At 44.8% G+C, this 21472-nt stretch overlaps 1 protein-coding gene across 2 annotated transcripts in view; it reads right to left on the bottom strand.

Annotated features, from left to right (window-relative positions):
• Window positions 1-13580, bottom strand: part of NEBL (nebulette) — a 343159-nt gene extending 329579 nt beyond the window's left edge. Inside the window, exons 1-2 of one of the 2 annotated variants that reach the window (XM_077896878.1) lie at window positions 13388-13580; window positions 12034-12128 (exon numbers count right to left, since the gene is read on the bottom strand). In XM_077896878.1, the coding sequence (XP_077753004.1) occupies window positions 12034-12128; window positions 13388-13456 (164 nt within the window). In that variant the 5' untranslated portion in view covers window positions 13457-13580. The remainder of the gene's footprint in view (window positions 1-12033; window positions 12129-13387) is intronic. The other variant, XM_077896879.1, reaches the window with a different exon arrangement.
• Window positions 13581-21472: the final 7892 nt, after the last annotated feature.

The raw sequence follows: 21472 nt of genomic DNA, 5'->3' as shown, positions 1-21472 counted from the left end.
AATCCTGAGTAGCGATCTCTCCTCACCCACCACTGAAGGATGCCAGTTAGGAGTCAAATGAAGGACTGCTCCCATTCAGAATAAATGTGCTTTTAAAGCCAATTCACGCATGTTTATTCAATGTCTGTTATACACTCATCACTGTATAAAGGAAAAACAATATGCTTTTCTTTCAACATCTGTCAAGCTGCCATTATAGAGGACACTTCCTGGGCAACAGCCCCCATGTACAAATTACAAGTGCTTGTACTGACCACTCGCCCCTCAGGTACATATGACACAAGGGATGCACAAATAAACCAGCTTCCTGACTCCTGGCCAATTAAACCTGGCATTACATAACTGCCATTTAAAAAAAAAAAAAAAAAACCACAGAGGCAAGCCCTCTAAACAAGATTTTCCTTCTTTAGCAGCCTCTGAGGAAGAACAGTTCTAATATGGTGTTTCTATTCCTGACAGGAATAACCCTTAATTATTATGTGCCTTAAGCATCTAGAAATTTTTAAATAGAATTTCACTTAATGTTAGGAAAATCAGACAACTACGTCAGTGGCAACAGAAAAGACTTTAAACGGAGAGAGAGAGAAAGAGAGAGCTGGCATGGGGGAGAGAACGGGGGAAGCAACAGAGATCTTGATGAGTTGCTCTTGAAGTTCTGGAAATCTGGGAGAAAAGACAGAGCACTGGAGCAAGTCACCAAAGAAAATTAAATTCTTCCATAAGAGAATAGAAAGACTTGTTGCTGAGCCGGAATTAATGTATTAATCCCCGATTACATTTCATTTCAGTAAATAAATAAGTCATACTTATTTCCAGAGGGGAAAAAAAAAAGATGGAAATGCAAATGAATATGCACATTGTCTGATGTCTGAACACAGCGTTCACTTCTGAGACCTTGAAAAACAGAGTTGTCACAAAGTGATTTCTACAAAGTTCCTCTGTAGACACTACTCCCATCATCCTTTGTTCTGTAGCATGTCAGTGGCCAATAATCCAGCAATCAATGTCGCTATTTCATCTAAACTCTCTAGTGGTAGCTGCTGTTCATGTATATTATGGGTCTAAGCATGGCCAGCTCCAGCTGGGATCACCACAGGGATCCTCTTGGAAAGAAGTCCACCCCCTCTTTTGCAGTCAGCTCTGCCAGCTAGGGGTGCCTGCAGGTGAGCCGTACTGCTCAGACAGCCGGCACCGCATTCCCAGCAGAGCTAGCTGGGCAATGTGCTCTATGGAAGGCAACTTACTGAGCACACAGTAGGTGCTCGAGTATACCAAGGCAATCGGGACCATTCCTGCTCTCAAAACTGTAATCTGCTGTTGGAAAGACTTGCTAATTGATGAAAAGCAAATCTAGAGAGCTGTAGATCCTCCCACCTACCTCCTGCATGCAGTCAGCAAATGGTGTGCAAATCTTACCCAACTTCTATCCACTGACTAAATAGACATGGTGGGTTTTAGATCATCATTCTTGCCGTAGTGGGACAGGAAGGTTCATGATGTGAAAGAGCAATACTGTGTCAACAGTTCAACCAGCCTATCTGAAAAGGATACGGAGGAGCACACCCGTTGTATAATAAAGAATTTGACCAGCATTTGTCCCCACTTCCTGGGACATACTTTAAATAGTTGGAATTTCCCAAGTTGGTGGAGATATCTTTGTTATTCACTAGGCCCTTGATCCATACATGCATTACACTAACAAGATGACTGGCCACTCCAAAAATCATGTGATTAGAGGGTTGGGGCTTTCAGTCAGGCAGTATCAGTGGACCTCCTCCAGGAAGGGGAGGAGGGTTAGAGATTGAATAATCATCCTGGCCAATAAGTAAGTCATCAGGTCTGTGTAATGAAATGTCAATAAAAACTCTGGACGCCAAAGCTTGGTGGGGATTCTTAGCCGGTGAACACATCAACGCGCCCACAGGGAGACACATCCTGACTCCACAGGGCAAGGGCAAGAGAACTCCATGTCCAGGACCCTCTCTCATTTCACCCTATTATGTGTATGCTCATTTGGCTGGCCCAGGTTTGTATCCTTTAGGATAAAACAATCATCTTAAGTATAGCACTTTTCTGAGCTCTTTGCGTCATTCTAGCTAATTCGCTAATTGTGGGAACTCCCCAAATTTGTAGCCAGTTGGTCAGAAGCGTGGGTAGCCTTGGGACTCCTGAACTTGCAGCTGGCATCTCTCTTGTTGAAGACCGCACCCTGAACTTGTGGAGCTGACACTAATTCCGGGTGGTTTGTGTCAGAGTTGCACTGCATCATTGCAACACCCATTCTCAATTCCTTAAACAGAGGCCAGAAATAATACCTTGAAGAAGTCAAGCTCTTGCAGCTGACCTGGCCTCCCCAACTCCCACAGGCTGTGAACTTCTATGGTCCACTCTCAGCGGGAAACTGCCTCCAATGGGTAGACAAATACAGCCACAGTACAAGGTAGGCCTGCTGATAAGTGATATAACTGAGAGTCCAGTGATGGACTGAGAGATTCAGGATGGCTTCACAAGGACTGTCACAGCTGTGTACCTTAAAGATGAAAGTAACTTTAAAAGAGGGGAGGACAGGAAGGCATAAAAACAGCAAGAGTAAAGGGTCAGATCATGTGCCGAGTTTCATAACAATGGAAACTGTACCTTTTATTAACTCCTTGCTGTGTGCCTGAAACTGTGCTAAACTTATTATTTGGATACTCCAATGAATCCTTCATCCTAGTCTATTATTATACCCATTTTACAGATGAGGACACTGAGACTTAGCTGAAGAAACTTGATGAAGGCACCAGGCAAGCAGCCCAGTGTGACCAGAGAGGAGGAGGGGAGACAGGGGTGAGCAGAGGAAGGTAGATGATGAAGAACCCCTAGGTATCTCTGTCAGAAACCCAATCTTTTTTTTCTGTGGGCAATGGGGAACCATCAGAGGTGTTAGTACAAGGGAGTAAGGTCACCAGAGCCATGATTTCAAGAGGTAAGTATGACGGCAGAAAAAGCCTTCAAAAAGAGAAAGACTGGAACAGGGAGACCAGTTAGGGGACACTGATCAGATCAATGGCCAAGTATGGTAAGAGAGCCTGGGCAGGGGCAAGGACTGAGGGAATGAATACAGGGCCAGGATGAGGGCGAGGGAGGGGTGGAGGACAACAGAGATGCTTAAGGCTCCGGCACATGTATGGTGGGAAGAGTAGCCAGGAGAGGGTAATACAGACATCCAAACATAACATCAAAAACACATCTGTTCATCCAATGTGTCTTTCTGCACTGACATGTGTGCTTACTACATTGGTCTTAATGCTCCTGCACGTTGCCTGAGTTGGTGGAGGTCACGTTCTTGATCAATTAATGGATAATGAAGTCACATTTAAAGACCAAATTCAATGCTGGTGGGCATCTGTCTAAGTCCACACCCCAAACCTCTGGCCCTCAGCTGAGCACAGCTATCCCATTTCCCCACGCTCTCTGTGGCTGACCTGCTCCTGTCTTTGATGGATAATGAGCATCAGGGGATCTAATCAAGGATTTTTGTCGAAATGGCTTCTTAGACTGCTGAGCTGAAGCACAAGTATAGCAGACCACCAGTCTGCCTATCGATCTGACGCTATTCAAAAATACACACGTCGAACTAGTTTTCTTCTAGCTCCTCCTAGGATTCAATGGGAATGAGTCAACAGAGTGTGAAAAAATAAACAAAAGTTGAACACAAAGCAACTCCCTCAAGGACGTGGCAAAGAAAAATGCACAGATGACTACAGATAAAATTAATAATATGTTTCCAGTACTGGAACAATCCTCGCTGTTCAAACCCGGGCCTTCTCACAAGTTCCTGTTTTCTGGTTCTGTCCATGCCCCATACCTCAGTTCGACAAGAAAGGCTGCACAATGTTTTATTCACTAGTAGTTCAGAATCAGTAATAATGCTTTTACTAAGCCTGTGAAATGTTCTGGGTACTCCGCTCATAAATATTACTCTAGACCCCACTTCTCACACTGCTACAAGCCTAGGGCTTTTAGTAACACTGAGTATAGAACAGAAACAGAAAGGAAAAGAAATTCAACTTTCTGTTCCTCTAAAAGAGGAGTTTGGAGGGGCCTCAGGCTCTGGAGAAGGAGGGTGTCCTGTGGAGGGATGTCTGCTTCTCTCTCACTCCTGACATCCCCAGGAACCACTCTTCCTTTGTAAAGCACTCCTCTGAAAACGTTTAAAGAAGACATACCAAAATGCACCTTTCCACAGGCAGCTGACACATAATCAATATTCCCTTAAGCACACACATCTATATCTTGCATTAACCTTGCATTTCACCGTGATTTAGGAGATATTTGCTGTGCTTCATCTCCAAATCTTTTCTCATCTGACATCATTCCATAATAAATACATCATCATAAAGAGACTACACACTGAAGGCGCCTTTCACAAACACTTTTTTTTTTTTTTAGGATTTATTTATATCAGAGAGAGAGTAGGGTGGGGAGGGGCAGAGGGAGAGGGAGAGAGAATCTTAAGCAGACAGTCCCAAGGAGCCCAACCTGGGGCTCAACCTCACAACCCTGAGATCACAACCTGAGGAGAAACCAAGAGGTTGGACGCTTAACTGACTAAGCCACCCAGGAACCCCTTTCTTAAACATTTTTAAATGTAACAGAACTCAGTATGTAATGCGTAAATACAGTCTTCTACAATGATTTCAAAAGATAATAAAATTCATGAGATACCATCAATGGTTCAATAAGGTAACTGAGAAGCTGATCACTTTGTATATACACTGGAATCTTTTTGTTTGGTTCAAATAAAATGTCTCCACCCATCACTTTCAATCGTCCAATTTTAACAAAAATGCAAACAACAACAACAACAACAACCCTATCATCCTCCCACGTCAGGTCTGTGTCAAGGAGCAAGAAGTTGAATTTTTTTCTATGTAGTATGTAACTAAAAAGTCAGGTAAGGCATATTATAATTGATGCTACCTAGAACTCCTGCAAACCACAATATCCTTCCATAGAAATTGTTACTTTTAACAATGTGACACTTCCCCCTCTCCTTAAGGGGGAAATAGGAGACCATTCTCAATTTATAATTAAGGGAAGGGACTCCATTTGCATACCTAATAGGTGTCATTTGATGTGCTAAGGCTTACAAATTATCCCCCCCCCCTATTTAATTTCTATAGAGCTCCTATTAGGTAGAAATTATTATCTTATTTCCCAGATCATAATTAAACCCAGAAGAAAATAAATGAACATCAAGAAGGAATCTTTTAGGGGCACCTTGGTGGCTCAGTGGGTTAAGCATCTGCCTTTGGCTCAGGTCATGATCCCAGGGTCGGGGATGGAGTCCCACATCCACTGGGCTCCTTGCTCAGCAGGGAGCCTGCTTCTCCCTCTGCCTGCTGCTCCCTCTGCCTGTGTTCTCTCTGTGTCAAATAAATAAATAAAATCTTTTTAAAAAAAATAAAGAATCTTTTAGAACAATACCAAGTTTTGAAACTGAGCCTGTAAGCAGTGAAGGGAAATCCTACCATGCTCATTATGGCTTGGCAATGGCGAGCCTCGGCGGGGAGACTTCAGCCCTTGGTACTCAGACTCTGTGAAACCTGACCACCACACCACCATTCGGGTTCCTCAGAGCCTACTCTCAAGCCAGCTTCTCACATTGCCCCCCTCTGCCTGCCTGCTCGAGAGAAAGTAGGCTGGGCTGCAGCCCTCTCTAGGGAGGCAGGCAGGACTACACCGAGGCAGCATGACCTTCACACTCACTGATGCAGCTAATCTTTATTGAGTGCAAAGTGCCAGGCTCTGGGGATGCAGAGGGAGCAAGACAGATGCCCTCAGAGTCACCCCAAGCTAGAAGAAGGTACAGACAGATAAGCCCACGGTTCCTTCATCAGATGGTGATGGTGGCTCTGATGGCCAAGCTGATTCCTGATAGCGGTGAGGTATGGGAGAGGGTGTGGTTGGCACCCAGAGTGGGAAAGCCATGGCTATCTGAATTCATGAACTCTGTGCACACAGGGTAGTCCTCATCGGCAACTTTCAGTGCTCTCCGATGTGGGGGGGGCATTAAGAATATGGAACTAAACTAGTATTTCTCAAATTTTTTTGACCACCACTTCCAGGAAAAATATTTGTTTATGTCATGATCCAATACACTCTGTCCACACACAACTGGGAAAAAATGTTTACCAAAACAATACATATTTCCCTAGTCAGATGCACTCTGATATGCTTCACCTCTCTCTCTCTCTCTCTCTCTCTCTCTCTCTAAGTTATGGATATAACTCTCTAATGGGTAGCAATCCGCAGTGTGAAAAACATTGGTATAAACCTTGTAATAGGCACAACTATTATGTCTTTTATATACTTCCTCTTCTCCCTCTACCCTCTTTTTCCTCCTCATTTCTCAAAAAAGTAAGGGTGGGGGGCGCCTGGGTGGCTCAGTCCATTGAGCATCTGCCTTTGGCTCAGATCATGATCTCAGGGTCCTGAGATCAAGCCCCACATTAGGCTTCCTGCTCAGCAGGGAGTCTGCTTTTTCTTCTGCCTCTGCCACTCATGCTCTCTCTCAAATAAATTTAAAAAAATTTTTTAGAAAAGTACCACTGAAGAAATAAAAACTACTGTTTACTGCAGGTCTGCTACAGGCCAGAAACTGCTGGAACCTTGCTGTGCATGGTCTCCTTAGTCCCACACAGCCCTGTAAGGGTAAGCATTGCCATTCCCATTTTACAGATGAAGACACTGAAGCTAAGAGATCAAGGCACTTGCTCAGCAGAAGATGATGGAGCCAGGATTCAAATCCAGTTCTGTCTTGCTTCAAAGCTCCAATTACACCAGAGCGCCTTTCATGAAAAGTTCTTAATTAAAGCTAACTTAATAGCAAGAATTTCATAAGTCCCCTTGAGACAACTCAAGCCCTTGGAGGGTCATAGAACCGAGTTTGAGAGGTCCAAACGGAGATAAGGGAAATACATGGTGGAAAAACTCTCAGGTTTAAAGTCAATCTCCTTCCGTGTCCTCAGAGCACCCCTTCGCAAAAGGCATTAGCCAGGACTGACCAGAAGAGAAATGGTAAGTGAGAGCTAGTGGCGCACTGGCCTAGATAATCACCCTCAAGACAGGCTGGCTGAGTGGCACTGGCCCTTCTGGGCAGCTCATAATGAGCAGCATCTAGCTCAGCATCTCCCCGGCTATAGATAGTCAATAAGTATTCACAAGACGAACGCTAACACAGGCAGAGCGAATGTAAACACGGCGCACAGCTCCTACTGTTTTATTTTTAACATCACCCAAAATCGTGTTAAGTGAAACTATTTGCTGAGAGGGAATCTTATTTGGAAAGATAGTTAAACATATTGAGCACAGATATTTGTGTTCTTTCAGCCCCATATTTAAAGATACATTTGACACAGACACAAGGTATATCAAATGTGGGCAGACGGGACAAATTCTCAGCCCCCAAGAGATTTCTGCACAAGTGATGACTTGGGGGAAATTATTGCCAAGGTCCTGCTTAAAATTACTGCATCGGGGTATCCGTGGGTGGCTCAGCGGTTTAGCGCCGCCTTGGGCCCAGGGCGTGATCCTGGAGACCCGGGATCGAGTCCCACATCAGGCTCCCTGCATGGAGCCTGCTTCTCCCTCTGCCTGTGTCTCTGCTTCTCTCCCTCTCTGTGTGTCTCTCATGAATAAATAAAGAAAATCTTCAAAAAAAAAAAAAAAACTACTGCATCATTAACTGGGCCCTCCCCTGACCTAAAAATAACTAGGCCTTTGGTGCCAGTACATTAACTGGACAGTCATTGACATTGCTATTTCTAAGCTATAATATACCTCAGAAAATATGAAGAAATGACATGTTCTTTACAAACACGTAATAAATGCAATTTTGACTTTCACGCATGATAAGTTAAATAATTTATTTGTCAAATGGCCTTGGGGTTTATATTCTTTGGGTGGCTTGTTGGGTAGTTTAACTTGGCATATAAATTCACATACAAATACGAGGTATGTTTGTTGTCTAATCATCTAGTGTTATTTTCTCAACATCTCTTAGCAAAAAAAAAAAAAAAAAATATTGCCTAGTCCCCTTTTCTTTGCAAGTTCTATGATGAAAAAAATCCTGAATGTGCTAAGGAATCCACGGCCTGCTTATGAAACATAAAGGCTATGAAAACATGGCATGTATTCAAGTACGCTGGTTTGTTTTTAAATATTTTAACAGTGTGCACTATCACATTAGGAGCTAAATGTGTGTTATGCCCATCTTACATCTAGTGTGTAATACACTTTGATCATTCTATCAAAAGATCAAAATTTAAATATTATGCAAATTATATTTTATACGTGTTCTCCTTTGCATGAAATCAAACAGAAAACTTGTTTCTTCTCTAAACACATGAGAATATAAACAAGCAACATATTTAAAGCGAAGAAAATACTCACTACTTCATCCCATTAAAAAAAATGCCCCCAGGTATCAATTAAAATAAAAAGCTTTTATGTTTTCTTAAAATAAACTTAAACGCCTGTTTATCCTTTCAAATTTTTAAACATATTCTTAATATTTATTTTAACGGTTCTTTTTAATTATTTTTTTTCGTAAGAAATGCTATGTAATTCTTCTTCATGGAAACTCTGACAAATTATGTAAATCAACAGAAATGAAATTAAATATTGAATAACTCCAATAATCAAAAAAAGTTGTTTTCACAACTAAATGTAAAGCATGAACCTTAACTGGATCCTGGGTTAAAAAGAAAAAAGCAGGGATCCCTGGGATCCCTGGGTGGCGCAGCGGTTTGGCGCTTGCCTTTGGCCAAGGGCACGATCCTGGAGACCCGGGATCGAATCCCACGTCGGGCTCCCGGGGCATGGAGCTTGCTTCTCCCTCTGCCTGTGTCTCTGCCTCTCTCTCTCTCTCCTTCTGTGTGACTATCATAAATAAATTTTAAAAATTAAAAAAAAAAGAAAGAAAGAAAAAAGCAGCTATAAAAGACATTCTTAGGACAATGGGGGAAATGTGAAAATAGACAGGATTTTCAATATTTTGAAATTTTGGTTAACTTTCCTACGCGTGACAATGGGTTTATGACTCGTTAAGAAAATATCCTTATTCTTAGTACAAGGATGATGCACTTGTTTTCAGGGATGAAATATCCACATATGAAAGTAACTCTATGCATGAAACTGACGAATGGTCTGACAATAATAAATATATTTGTGTATTAGAACTAAATAGAAATATGAAGCCAATGTGGCAAAATGTTAGTAACAGTGGGATTTCCGTGGAAGATATACAGAGGTCAATTGTATCATTCTTTCAACCACTTTGTGTATATGAAAATTTTCACAATATCAAGTTGCAAGGCGGAAGAATAGTTACTTTCATTTAAACTGTGGACATACACTGACTCCTGAGCCAAACTGGGTACAGATAAAATATTGTTCTACATGGACACAAAATGTTTCATTTTCGCCTAACAGTATGCTTCAGAGAATCAATTTTCCACCACTGACCCAGAGAAATTATGGCAACCTTTCTGGCCAAGACCACAGGGAGCAACTGAAAGACACACACCACCTGGATTAGAGCGGAGGCTTCAGAATCCCCAAAGGGTAATCCATGCTGCCCAGCGAGTTTACATGGCAACCTGTGCCCTTGGAAAAATAAGGGTTGAGAATAGAGGCTTTCCAGCCTGGAACCTTCACAGCAGACAGAACCTGCAACTTTGCCAGGCTCTGTTTCTGGAGACAGCATATCAAGCTGTGACATGAACTTAAAGCTAAATTAAACAAATTGACACCATCAATTCGAATCATTCACCCACTAAAGCTAGATTTCTGTCTTTTCCCGGTTGCCCTGCTCAATAAAGTGAACCACCAGGTTTCATACGAAGCAAGAAATCTGAGAGGGTGTCCCCAAAATTCCCCTTAAACCTAATATCAAAGTACTTGAATTCTACAAGAAAGTTTAGAGAGAAAATCTGTTAAGCATTTGATTTAGACATACCCAAAGTATTTAAAATAAGACTCGGGCCTACGAAATAACACAGCAGGATGTTTCCCATCTACAATTAGAGGCTTTTAGTTTTGGGGTCCAAACTCAACAGTTCTGGGCACTAGTTCACTCTTAAGTCAGGGTGCAAGCCAGCCAGCCATGACTTGCTGAAAAATCTGATATTCTTTTTTAATTGGGCTGAACTGAAACAGTAAGCACTGAATTTTCAAGTGGCCCCAACCAACCGAACACTCTCTCCTTCGGTTGTACCTCTTTTTTTCTGTCCTTTTATTTTTGTCATTTCTTTTCACCCTAATTCAAATCTTTTTCCTATCTATATATGTATACATGTGCATGTATGTGTGTATATAAACACGTACATATATTTAGATATCTATATGTATCATGTCATATTAAACCTAACTGTTCTCTCCTCAATTTCTTTCTCTCCTATCTTTCCTCTTCTCCTCCCGATTCATTCCTCCAGGCCTACAAGGGCCACCCAAAGGCATTATTACCACCAGGTTAAACTCCAAGAGGAGAATCTTGATGTGGCCCAGAAAGCCTGATGGAATCAGAGACTACGGGCTGGAGTAGTTATGGGAAAATGGTTCACTTTCCTTTAAATTAAAGAGCAATTATCTCGTTTACGGGTTGTAGGAGACTTTTTCCCATCTAGGTACTGCTGACTGCCTTTGATGGCTAGCCAGTCTCTCATGACACAGAAGCAGGAGACCATGACACTGAAATCTCATTTTTGCTTCATGTTATACTGATAAAAGGCATGGTATAGGAGGGGTGAAAAACACTGATGAGTTCAGGCCATATCTATGAACTCCACTTATTCAAGAAAGTCTTGAATTCTGTTCAGTGCCCCATTTGCTGATTTCTTGCAAAGTTCCTAGTCTACCTATAAGCACTAAGCTAGAACCAACAGATATACAAAGAGATTTAAAAAAAAAAAAAAAAGTTCTTCACCAGAGAGGTATGAGCACACCACTTTTGTTTGCCAAAAATTTACTATCTGTGAAAACACAGTCCCATGAGTGAAGTGTCAGTTAACCACAGGCCCTCCATCTCCAGAAGACCTGAACAAACCCACTTCAAAAACTCTAGAGAGGATGAGTCTCTGGCAATATTCCAGCCAAGAGGCTAGGGATCCCCTGCCACCTCCATGACCAATAGGCCTGGCCCCTACAGGGGAACCAGTAGAAGGTAGGTCAACAGTCAGGGCCAAGAGCATGTAGCTGAAAACACTCTGGGGTGGAAGGATGCTCAAGAAGTGGAGAGGCACATGCCCCAGGGCAGCAAGGTAGAGATTTGGAGCCAATGTTTACCCATCTCCAGATTCCAGGAATGATCTGAGCCCCTTCCTGAGTCTGTAAAGATTAAACGAGTCAGGATGCATAAAGTGCTTACTTAGAACAGGGCCTGGCACATGGTAAGCACCGTATAAACGCTAGCTAATTGCTAGTAGTATAGTCTAAAAGCAGGCCTAGAGAAAAGCCTGCCAAAAAAAGGTTACCTTCTTTAATCCCCACCAACAGACCTACTACTAACCAACCAGAAATACCTATCTCTCAAGCCTTCAGTTTCCCGTGAAAGCTCTAGGATCTCTGGAGTGGTCTCGGCTAAGATTAAGCGAGACTCCTTTCCCTAGCAACTAGGTTCAGATATAAAATTGCAATATGGCAACATCATATGATTAAAATGGAAAGCTGACATGTACTTCAGAGCCCACACTTTCTCAATGTGTAGTTCTGCAGCTTCTAACAAATGTTCCCAGCTCCGCAACACTGTGAACGTCAAAAACGAACCCGGGCGAAGACATCCACAAATTACCCTACACGTTGAGAAAGACGTAAATGCAATGACCCTTCAACAAAGTACATGGCCCCAGAGTCTGTGGCATAAACAAGTCGTTGGCCACGGCCACACCTGCACGACTCCGTGAGTCAGTTCTTCAGAACAGGCAGATCCACTCACTTTCATGTTCTGCTGCGAAGCCACACCTGGCATTCTGTGTTGACAATACTTACGCATTACAATAGGGCTTCTTTTCATAGCCTTTGTAGTTGTTCATGTTGAGAGCCATCTTACAGACCTCACAATGGAAACATCCTTTATGCCAATACTGGAAAAAAAAAAATTTAAAAGTTTAGTACAATGCCAGTGCTTTCCAGGGTGGGTACAGAAAGGAGTTTATTTTTGGTGCACCGCGGTCACCACCCTTATTTGAAAAACACTACAACGCAATGATTGTAGGTAACAGTGGATGTGTTTGCCTACTTTCACTTAAGTAAATAAGGCAGGCAGCTATTAAAACTGAGTTTTAAATGAATCCCCTCCACCAGTACAGACTCAGACGGCAGAGCTGCACGGCTCCATCCCTTCCGCACTTCAGGGAGCGGCTAGAATGGAATCCTGAACTGGCTGATGGAGACATGGAACCTGTGTCGCGGCTTCACGAGGAAGACGAATCCAGGGCAAAGCGCCTGCACACGGTGTCTGTAGCATCTCAATAAACACGCGGCCACCGAAGTCGGGCCACCCGAAGGCGCAGGAGGAGGGGGGCCCCGTCAGTACCCGTGGCCCGCACCCTCCATCCCAGTCCAGCTTCTACTAAATTGTGGGAAAGGAGGGCTCAGCCCGGGACGACCGGCGCGACGCCGGGGCGCTCTCCGAGGCGTCCGTGTGCCACGCGCGGATCTCCGGGTGGCCCGGCTGGTTCCAAGGGTCGCTCTCCCGGAGGGTGAGGCCGTGCCCGCCCGGGGAGCGCAGGAGCGGGGCTGGGGGGGCCGGCCCACAGCACTTCCTCCGGAATTCCCCGGCCGGGTGCACGAGCCCCCGTGGATCCCGCCGGCCGCGGAGCCGGCTCCCGGCGGGGATTATTCTCAGCAATGCCGCAGCGGCCGCCCCGCCACATCCTAACTATTATCTGCCTCCCCGCCTCGCCGCGGTGGCGGGAGGCGCTGGGGCGCGGGGTGGGGGGTGCGGGCGGATGCTTGGGGCTGGGCTGGGGCGCGGCGCGGCGCGGCGGGGGGAACGGGTGGATCCAGCCGGGGCGCCTCGGACCCGGGGCCGCGCTCCGCAGCAGCTCCGCCGAGGCCGCCGCCGCCGCCGCCCGCCGCCCGCCGCCCGCAGCCCGACCCAGCCCCGCGGCTCCCACCACCAGCCCCGCCGAGCGTGCCGTCCCGATCCTCCTGCGGGCCTTTACCTTGGCGTGGCCTCCCGCGTGCCCCGACCCACGCTCGCACGGAGCCCCACTCCTCTCCTCTCCTCTCCTCTCCTCTCCTCTCCTCTCCTCGCGCCCCAGATGCCCAAAGTTGCCGGAGCAGGTGCAGCCCGGCGGCCGGAGGGAGGGTCGGGGCTGGCCCGGCGCCCCCCGCTCACCTTATCCAGGCAGTTGACTTTCTCGGTGGGATACACGACTTTCCCGCAGCGGGCGCACTGGGGGTTCATGGTGGCGGTTCCCAGGGGCGGCGGCTGTGCGGCGGCGGCTGGGGGCTCCGAGGAGCCGCTGTGACATCCCCCGGCGAGCCCCGCAGCGCCTCTGGGCGGGCGGCAGGGAGCGCGCGGCGGGCGCCGGGGCCGGGAGTGGGCGCCGGACCCCAGCGAGCCGGGCGCGGAGGGGGCGGGGGCGGGGGCGGGGGCGGCGGGGCCTGGCGCCGGCGGGGGGCGGCCGCGCTCGCGGGCCCCGGCTGGGCTGCGGCTCGGCTCCGGCTCGGCTCGGGCTCGGGCTCGGGCTGGGGCTCGGGCTCCGCGCCGCTGGCTCTGCGTCGCTCGCACTCCAGGTACCGGTGACTCACAGGCACTGGCTCCCGCCCCTCGCGCTCGCTCGCTCGCTCCCCCGCCTCGCCTCGCCGCCGCCGCCGCCGCGCAGGCCAAACCCACCGGCGCGCCCGGACCCGAGTGGCAGGGGACGAGCACGACGGGCACCGGGCGGGGGGAGGCGGGGGCGACCCGGCGAGCGACGCAGACCGCCGCGGGCTGCAGCCGGGAGGCCTGGGAGCCGGCCTGCGCGGCAGCCGCAGCCGGGGGCGGCCAGGTGGGCGGCGGGGGGCGCCCGGGCCCGCGCGCCCCCCGCCCTGCCCCGCCGCGCCCCGCCGCGCCCCGCCGCCCCCCGCGGGCAGCCCGCACCCCGCCGCGCGCAGGGCCGCCGCCCGGGCCGAGCCTGTCCCGGCCGCGCGCAGCCACGCGCTGGGGCCCGGGAGCCGCGACCCGCGGAGGGACCCCGGGGCTCAGGTCCCCGCGGGCCACGCGCTGTGTCGCGCCGCCGGCGGGGGCGACCTCGGGGGACAGCGGGGCCCGCGCGCCCGCCTGAGGTCAGACCCTACTGTCTCCCCGGCTCCCGGCCCCTGCACTTTTCCCATCTGCTCCTGGGGAACGGGTGCTCGTTTTAGGGCCTGTCAAGCCTTTCTGGCTTAATAAACGATCGTCATCCATATTACTGTGCGTGTGCACTGTGTATCTTGACAATCAAACACCACCGAATCTACGAAAAGTTCTTCACTTGCGTGAAGGGAGGCAATGACAAACTCGTGGTCCTAACCAGCAGGTGCAGAAAAATCAAGCTCAAGGTTGAGGGTAGGATGAAACCGAACGGAGCAGGGATCAGGTTTGAGGTCTAAGAAGATCTCAGGTTATTGGGCTCGCTTCATAGAAGGTAGCAAACCGGAGCTACACCGTCTGAGGTCATAGCCCAAGCCTGCCATTTACTAGTCCTGTGACTTTGGGCCAGTACTTAGCATCTCTACGCCTCAGTTTTCTAATCTACAAAATGGGGATAACTTGGCGCTACAGAAACAGCGCCTACCCTCCCGTGAGCGTTAAATGAGTCAGCAGTTCTGAAGTGCTTCAATCTGCCTGCCTCTTGGTAAACACTACAGAAGTGTCAACTAGGATTATCATAGGTTGAGTATAACAAATAAGCAAACACATTCTCTCGCTAGCACACAGATTAAGACCCGGTAATGCCACATAGCAGCTACTGTGACAAATATTTCTGTCGTTTTTTTTTTTTTTTAAAGTCATAACCGTAGCTGTGCATGAAAAAAGAGAACTATTGATTTCTGAGCCTCTTCGGCAGTCTGCGCTGATGAAATCTCATTTGTAATGATGCTGTGCTGTTTGACTTTTCAAGAGATAATTTCTTAAAAGAGATTCACCAATGCAAGAGTCTTTGAACTACCCATTGCCCTGCTCACAAATCCTCCTCAAAGGCAAATAAAACAGTAATTTGCTGTCAGAGAGGATAAGTTGTCATTTTAAAACACCTCAGAGCTTATTCGAGATGCCTGAGACCATGGATGAGCCTGGAGGAGTCTATGCTAAGTGAAATAAGCCAGACAGAGAAAAGTTAAACACTGCACGGTATCACTTATATGTGGAATGAATGAATGAATGAATGAATGACAAACTCATAAAAACGGTAAAAAAAAAAAAAAAGTGGTTGCCAGGGGCTGGGCATTGGGGGGAAGGTAGGCAATAGGGAGAGGTGGATAAAAGAATACAAACTTTGAGCTATAAGATGATTAAGCTCTGAAGATCTAACATAACATGATGACTACAGTTGACAACACCATATTCTATAAATAAAATTTGCTAAGAGAGTAGAACTTAACTGTTCTTTTTATTTTTTAAAAGATTTTATTTAGTTTTGCATGAGAGACACACAGAGAGAGGCAGAGACACAGGCACAGGGAGAAGAAGGCAGGCTCCATGCAAGGAGTCCAACGTGGGACTCCATCCCGGGACTCTGGGATCATGCCCTGAGCCAAAGGTAGAGGCTCAACCACTGAACCACCCAGGTGCCCCTAAAAGAAGCTACTGAATCAAAATTGAAGGGTCAATGGGACAAGTATTGGAGGGAAGGCTGTTATTTCTTATCAAACACAAGGTAAATATGAGAGATGACATATGTGTTAACTTAGTAGGGGGAAAACCTTTCACAGATATATGTATATCAAATCATTACACTGTACACTTTAAATATCTTACAATTTTATTTATCCATGATATGTCAGAAAAGCTGAGGGGAAAAGAAAGGACCATAGGTGGGATCCCTGGGTGGCTCAGTGGTTTAGCACCTGCCTTTAGTCCAGGTCATGATCCTGGAGTCCTGGGATCAAGTCCCACATCAGGCTTTCTGCATGGACCCTGCTTCTCTCTCTGCCTGTGTCTCTGCCTCTCTCTCTCTCTCTCTCTCTCTGTCTCTCATGAATAAATAAATAAAATCTTTTAAAAAAAAAAAAGGACCATAGGATATTTATTCTTTAAAAGAAAGAAAGAGGGATCCCTGGGTGGCGCAGCGGTTTAGCGCCTGCCTTTGGACCAGGGCGTGATCCTGGAGACCCAGGATCGAATCCCACGTCAGGCTCCCGGCATGGAGCCTGCTTCTCCCTCTGCCTGTGTCTCTGCCTGTCTCTCTCTCTCTCTCTCTGTGTGACTATCATAAATTTAAAAAAAATAATAATAATAATAATAAAAATAAAAGAAAGAAAGAAAGAAAGAAAGACAGAAAAGAAATGCCCAAGAAAGGTATATAGATCATCTGAAAAGCATAAATTTTTTAGCATCTAGATTTTCATGACTATAAATCATAGAAATAAAATGTAAATAATCTGTATTTATATAAAATGTATATTTATAAAAAAATTAAAACCTTATTTTCTTTTTTAAATGGTATGCAAAAAATTCTGAGGAAGATTGATGGTAATCATGACATTTATAGCTGATTTATCAGCTCTTTTAACTATAAATTATTTAATTTCTTAGCCAACCAGCACCTATCACAATGTCTGACACGTAGTAGGTACTTATTAAAACGTTTGTTGAAAGCACGAATAAAACAAATAAGTATATTAAAATTGGAATTAACTATGACGTTCTATTCTCTCAAAAGTAAACAATGAATGCTTAGAGTTGTATTTTCCTCTCACATCTGTTTCTCTTACTATTTTCATTTTCTGCATTAAGCCAGCTTCTAAGTTTCCCAGTGTCATTTTACTGATGTAAGAAGAATTTTAATACCATCTGTCTTAAAAGGACTTCTTTATTTCAAAATTCAAAGTACTATAAACAAGAAAATTGGCAGAAACCTGTCATCTGGCCCAGCCTTCCTCCTTCCAGCAGATGAATGATTTAATTATCCACTAGGGAGACCTTTTACCCCTTTCATGTCTTTTTCACTTGACTGGTCAAGAAATCGTTCCTTATGGTAACTATACCCCAATATCTCTACTTTAATTAAATCCTTTTCTGCTGGCTTGGACATCCACAGATGTAAAGAATGACTGACCATCATGACCCTCATGAAAACATTGATACTTATAAAATTAAATTTTTTCTTTAGCTAAAATTCCCAAATCTATTTCCTTTTACCTGTGGGGCCTATGGATATAGAGCCTATTGGAAGACCATACAACTGCCTTTGCTATTTAAATTAAATAAATTTAACTTCAAATAAAAGCTTTAATGAGCAGTGAATATTATAAAAAGCCAAAGGGCAGGCTTTGACAAGCATTACCTCGGGCACAGATGTGATAGATTGTATTACTGGTTCACAACTTTTTGTCCCCTTGCTTCCTGGAAATGTTTCCTGTAGGCATAGGGTATTTCTCCGCTGCAGCAACTCTGGACTTGACCATGTGACTTCTGTTAGCCAATGGAGCAGAAGCTTTAAGGTACTTGTTTACCTCTGTTCTCCCCATTCCTTTTTTTTTTTTTTTTCAAATGACCAAGGCCGGGATCTCTGGGTGGCGCAGCGGTTTGGCGCCTGCCTTTGGCCCAGGGTGCGATCCTGGAGACCTAGGATCGAGTCCTACATCAGGCTTCTGGTGCATGGAGCCTGCTTCTCCCTCTGCCTATGTCTCTGCCTCTCTCTCTCTGTGACTATCATAAATAAATAAAAAATTTAAAAAAACAAATGACCAAGGCCTTTTATTTTATTTTATTTTTAATAAATTAATTTTTTATTGGTGTTCAATCATTCTCCCCATTCTTGTGCTCCGGTGCCCCGCCCTGAGAAGAGCATATCTCAAGGAGCGGCTGCTTCATTGACTTCATCCAAGAATGAAAAGACCACTAGCTCTAGCTAGTAGAGCCCAACAGAGTTAGTTCTGTAAGCCCAGCCATGGCCAGCAGAGTCACAGCCAGCCCACAGCCCTCCCATGATGGAAGTAAAAATTAACTGCTGAGCCATTGAAATTTTGAGGATTGACTGTTACTGCGGCAAAAGCTGACTAATACACCAATGATGAGAATTGAAGAGAAACACTTTCTACTTGGCCAACAACAAGGAATTAATGGGTTTACATACAAGATTCAGTATGTGTTTTGCTTTATTTTGTTTTGTCCACTTTCCTAAAAGGCATGCGGTTAAAAGTGTAGTGGCCAATACAGCATAGCTCTTATTATTAATTATTTAACCATTCCTTCTCTCATTATTCAAAGCTTTATTATGTGCCTTCAAACTGTCAGGCTTTATGTAAAATTGCGTACCTTTTTGCCAATTGGCTCAAATTCATCATGGAGGCAAGTTTTCCCAGCCAACAACTTTGACAAATAAAACTAAAGAAACAGAATAAATTTGGGCTTCATTTGATTAGCTGTGCATGAGCCTTAGCCTAATAAAACATTTCTCAAAAGATCTTACACACTTTAGAGAAATTATCTCATTTACCATTATAGTATTCCTGCAAGTCAACGAGAAATATAAAATAAAAAACGTTGAGGGAAATTCGAGATTCAGAAGCTGTTCTGGAAACAATTCCTTTCATTCATCCATTCCATATACGATTATTGGTAGGCAGGTATTAGACACAAAGGGGATGCAGTGGGGAATAGGGTATAATCTCTACCTATAGCAAAATCTAGTAGGACAGATAAGCAAGCAATGAATTACAATGTGATAAATGCTCTAAAATAAAGCTCTGCCCCAGACATCGTGGAAGAACAGAAGAGGAACTTCTAGTACGGCTAGGAAGTCAGGAAATGCTACTAGAGGAAGTGGTCACTATACTTTCTACAAGGACTAGGAACTAGCTGGCACCCCTCTTCCAAGAATACAAGGCCCCCCAAAGGGAGGGTTTAGGGTGATTGCCCATCTTTCTCCTATTTTAGAGGTTATTCTGCTCTTACACACATGCTGAAAGTATATTTACGTCACTTCAATGCCCATTCCCAACATAGCACAATAATGAACTTCAAATAATAATGAAACTTTTCTTACTAGATGACCTATCTTATTAAACAAGCCCCACCTAACCCCCAATTTACCAAAAGTGTTTGTAGACATACCAACTCCTAACTGTAAGTTTGACCCAACACCTCAAGGACTTGCAAAGAGGAGAAGAAAGGCAGGAGGAGCAGCAGCACCTTGTTTTGGTCTTCATGAGACTGGGTACCCTAGGGTAATGGGCAAGACAGACCCTTGTGGTGGGCAAAACATGGCCCTCCAAGAAATCCTCCTGCTCATACCCAGAACCTATGAATACATCACCTTACATGGCAAAAGGGGCTTTGCAGATGTGATTAAGTTAAGGATATTGATATAGAGATTATCCCAGATTATCCCAGTGAGCCAATGTAATCACAAAGGTTCTTCATAAAAGGGAGGCAGGAGGGGCCAGATAGAGAGATTTGAAGACACTACCTTGCCAGCCCAGACAATGACAGAGGGGGCCACAAAGCGAAGAATGTAGGCAGTCTCTAGAAGCTGGAAAACCCAGGGAAACAAATTCTCTCCTAGAACTTCCAGAGGGAACACAGTCTCCTGCCAATATCTTGATTTTAGAACTTTTGACCTGCAGAACTGTAAGATAATAAATTGCTATTGTTAAAAACACAATGGTAAGTTTGTGTTGTTACAACTGCAATAGGAAACTAATACACCATCTGTGTGTGTATTCTTTAGGACCTCAGTGAGTTCCAAGACTTCTAAAAGAAGCACTGGGAATTAAGATGGCCATGATTCTTCATCATCGTCTCTAAGGAAGAGACCCCAGAGCAAAGGGCTTAAAAGTGCAACATGCCTTCACTTTCTCTCCTAATAAAAGGACTTATTTTACCTGCAGTCTTTAGGGAATTGCCTCACTTCTCCACTTAATTTTTCGTATGTCCATGCAAATATTATAGGCAGTTCACAGAGTCATCATATTTCTCTCCAAATCCTCCTGAATCGTCCTCTCTTCCTCTATAGAACTACTTGATGAGTAATATCTTCATCTCTGCAGCCAGAACCCTAGAAATCAACCCAAACTCCTTCCTCTCTTCCTAACCAACCCTGTCCAGTTACCCAATCCCATTGATTTTATCTCCAAAAGAAATTATGAACTTGTCTCTATACCCACTGCCACTGCCTTTGCTTAACAATTTACCATGTCCTCCTTGGATTGTTCTGTGACAACCCTCTAAGAAGTCTTATGAGCAGACAAGGAAGGACTTCATGGAAGACATAAAGGAGGAAGGACTTCACTCTCCCAGACAGGACTTGAAGACGTCATAGATAGGAAATCATCAGATCTCACACTACATTCTTTTACAAAGAAAAATTAGTTCATATAAAACACGGAACACAATGTCTGGCATCTAGTAAAAACTTAGGGAAATATTTGCTTAATCATTGAGCAACTAGAAAAATGAGTAAATAAGATTGACCTCATTGCTGTGTTTTAATACAAATCAGATAGGAGGTGACAAATATGTGATAGTTATTATTACCCTTTCATGTGTTTCAAGACTGCTTTCTGAATGAATCATCTGCCAAACTTGATAAATATCAAGCTATAAAAATAAAACCTGCATTATATAAAATTCACAAAATATAAAAAAAAAAATACTTTGGGGCATAGATGGTGAGCCGAGGTGGAAGCAGGCTGTGGTAGCAAGGACAACAGACAGAAATCTTTTTTAAAAAGATACTTTGCTTAAAATAGTCACATGGAAAAAACAAAGTTATACTTTATTAAAATTATAATTTGCTTTTAATAACCTGCTATGAACTGAATCATGTAACTCCAAAATTCATATGTTGAAGCCCTAACCACCAAAGTGAGGGTTTTTGGAGATGGGCATTTGGAGGATAATTAGGTTTAGGTGAGGTTGTGAGGTTTGGATTAGTGCCCCTTATTAGAAGAGACATCAGAGAGCTTGTGTTGATTCATAAACCTGGGAATTTCCAGGATCTCCTGAGTGGCTCTGTGGGTTAAGTGTCCAACTCTGGATATTAATTAGCTCAGGTCATGATCTCAGGGTCCTGGGGTTGAGCCCCATGTCAGGCACCACACTCAGCAGAGAGTCTGCTTGAGAATTCTCTCTCTCCCTCTCCCATTGCCACTACTCCCGCTCACTTACTTTCTCACTCTCACTCTCTTTCTCTCTCAAAATAAATAAATAAATTAAAAAAAAATAATAACACAACCTTGGGAGTTTTCAGGGTGAAGTTTGAAACTGGCCTTCCTATGTGGAAGGTAAAGA

This window comes from Canis aureus, chromosome 5, assembly GCF_053574225.1.
Source record: "Canis aureus isolate CA01 chromosome 5, VMU_Caureus_v.1.0, whole genome shotgun sequence".
Lineage (NCBI taxonomy): Eukaryota > Metazoa > Chordata > Mammalia > Carnivora > Canidae > Canis > Canis aureus.
The sequence above is the reverse complement of the archived record's forward strand: the minus strand, read 5'-3'. Positions and strand labels throughout refer to the sequence as shown.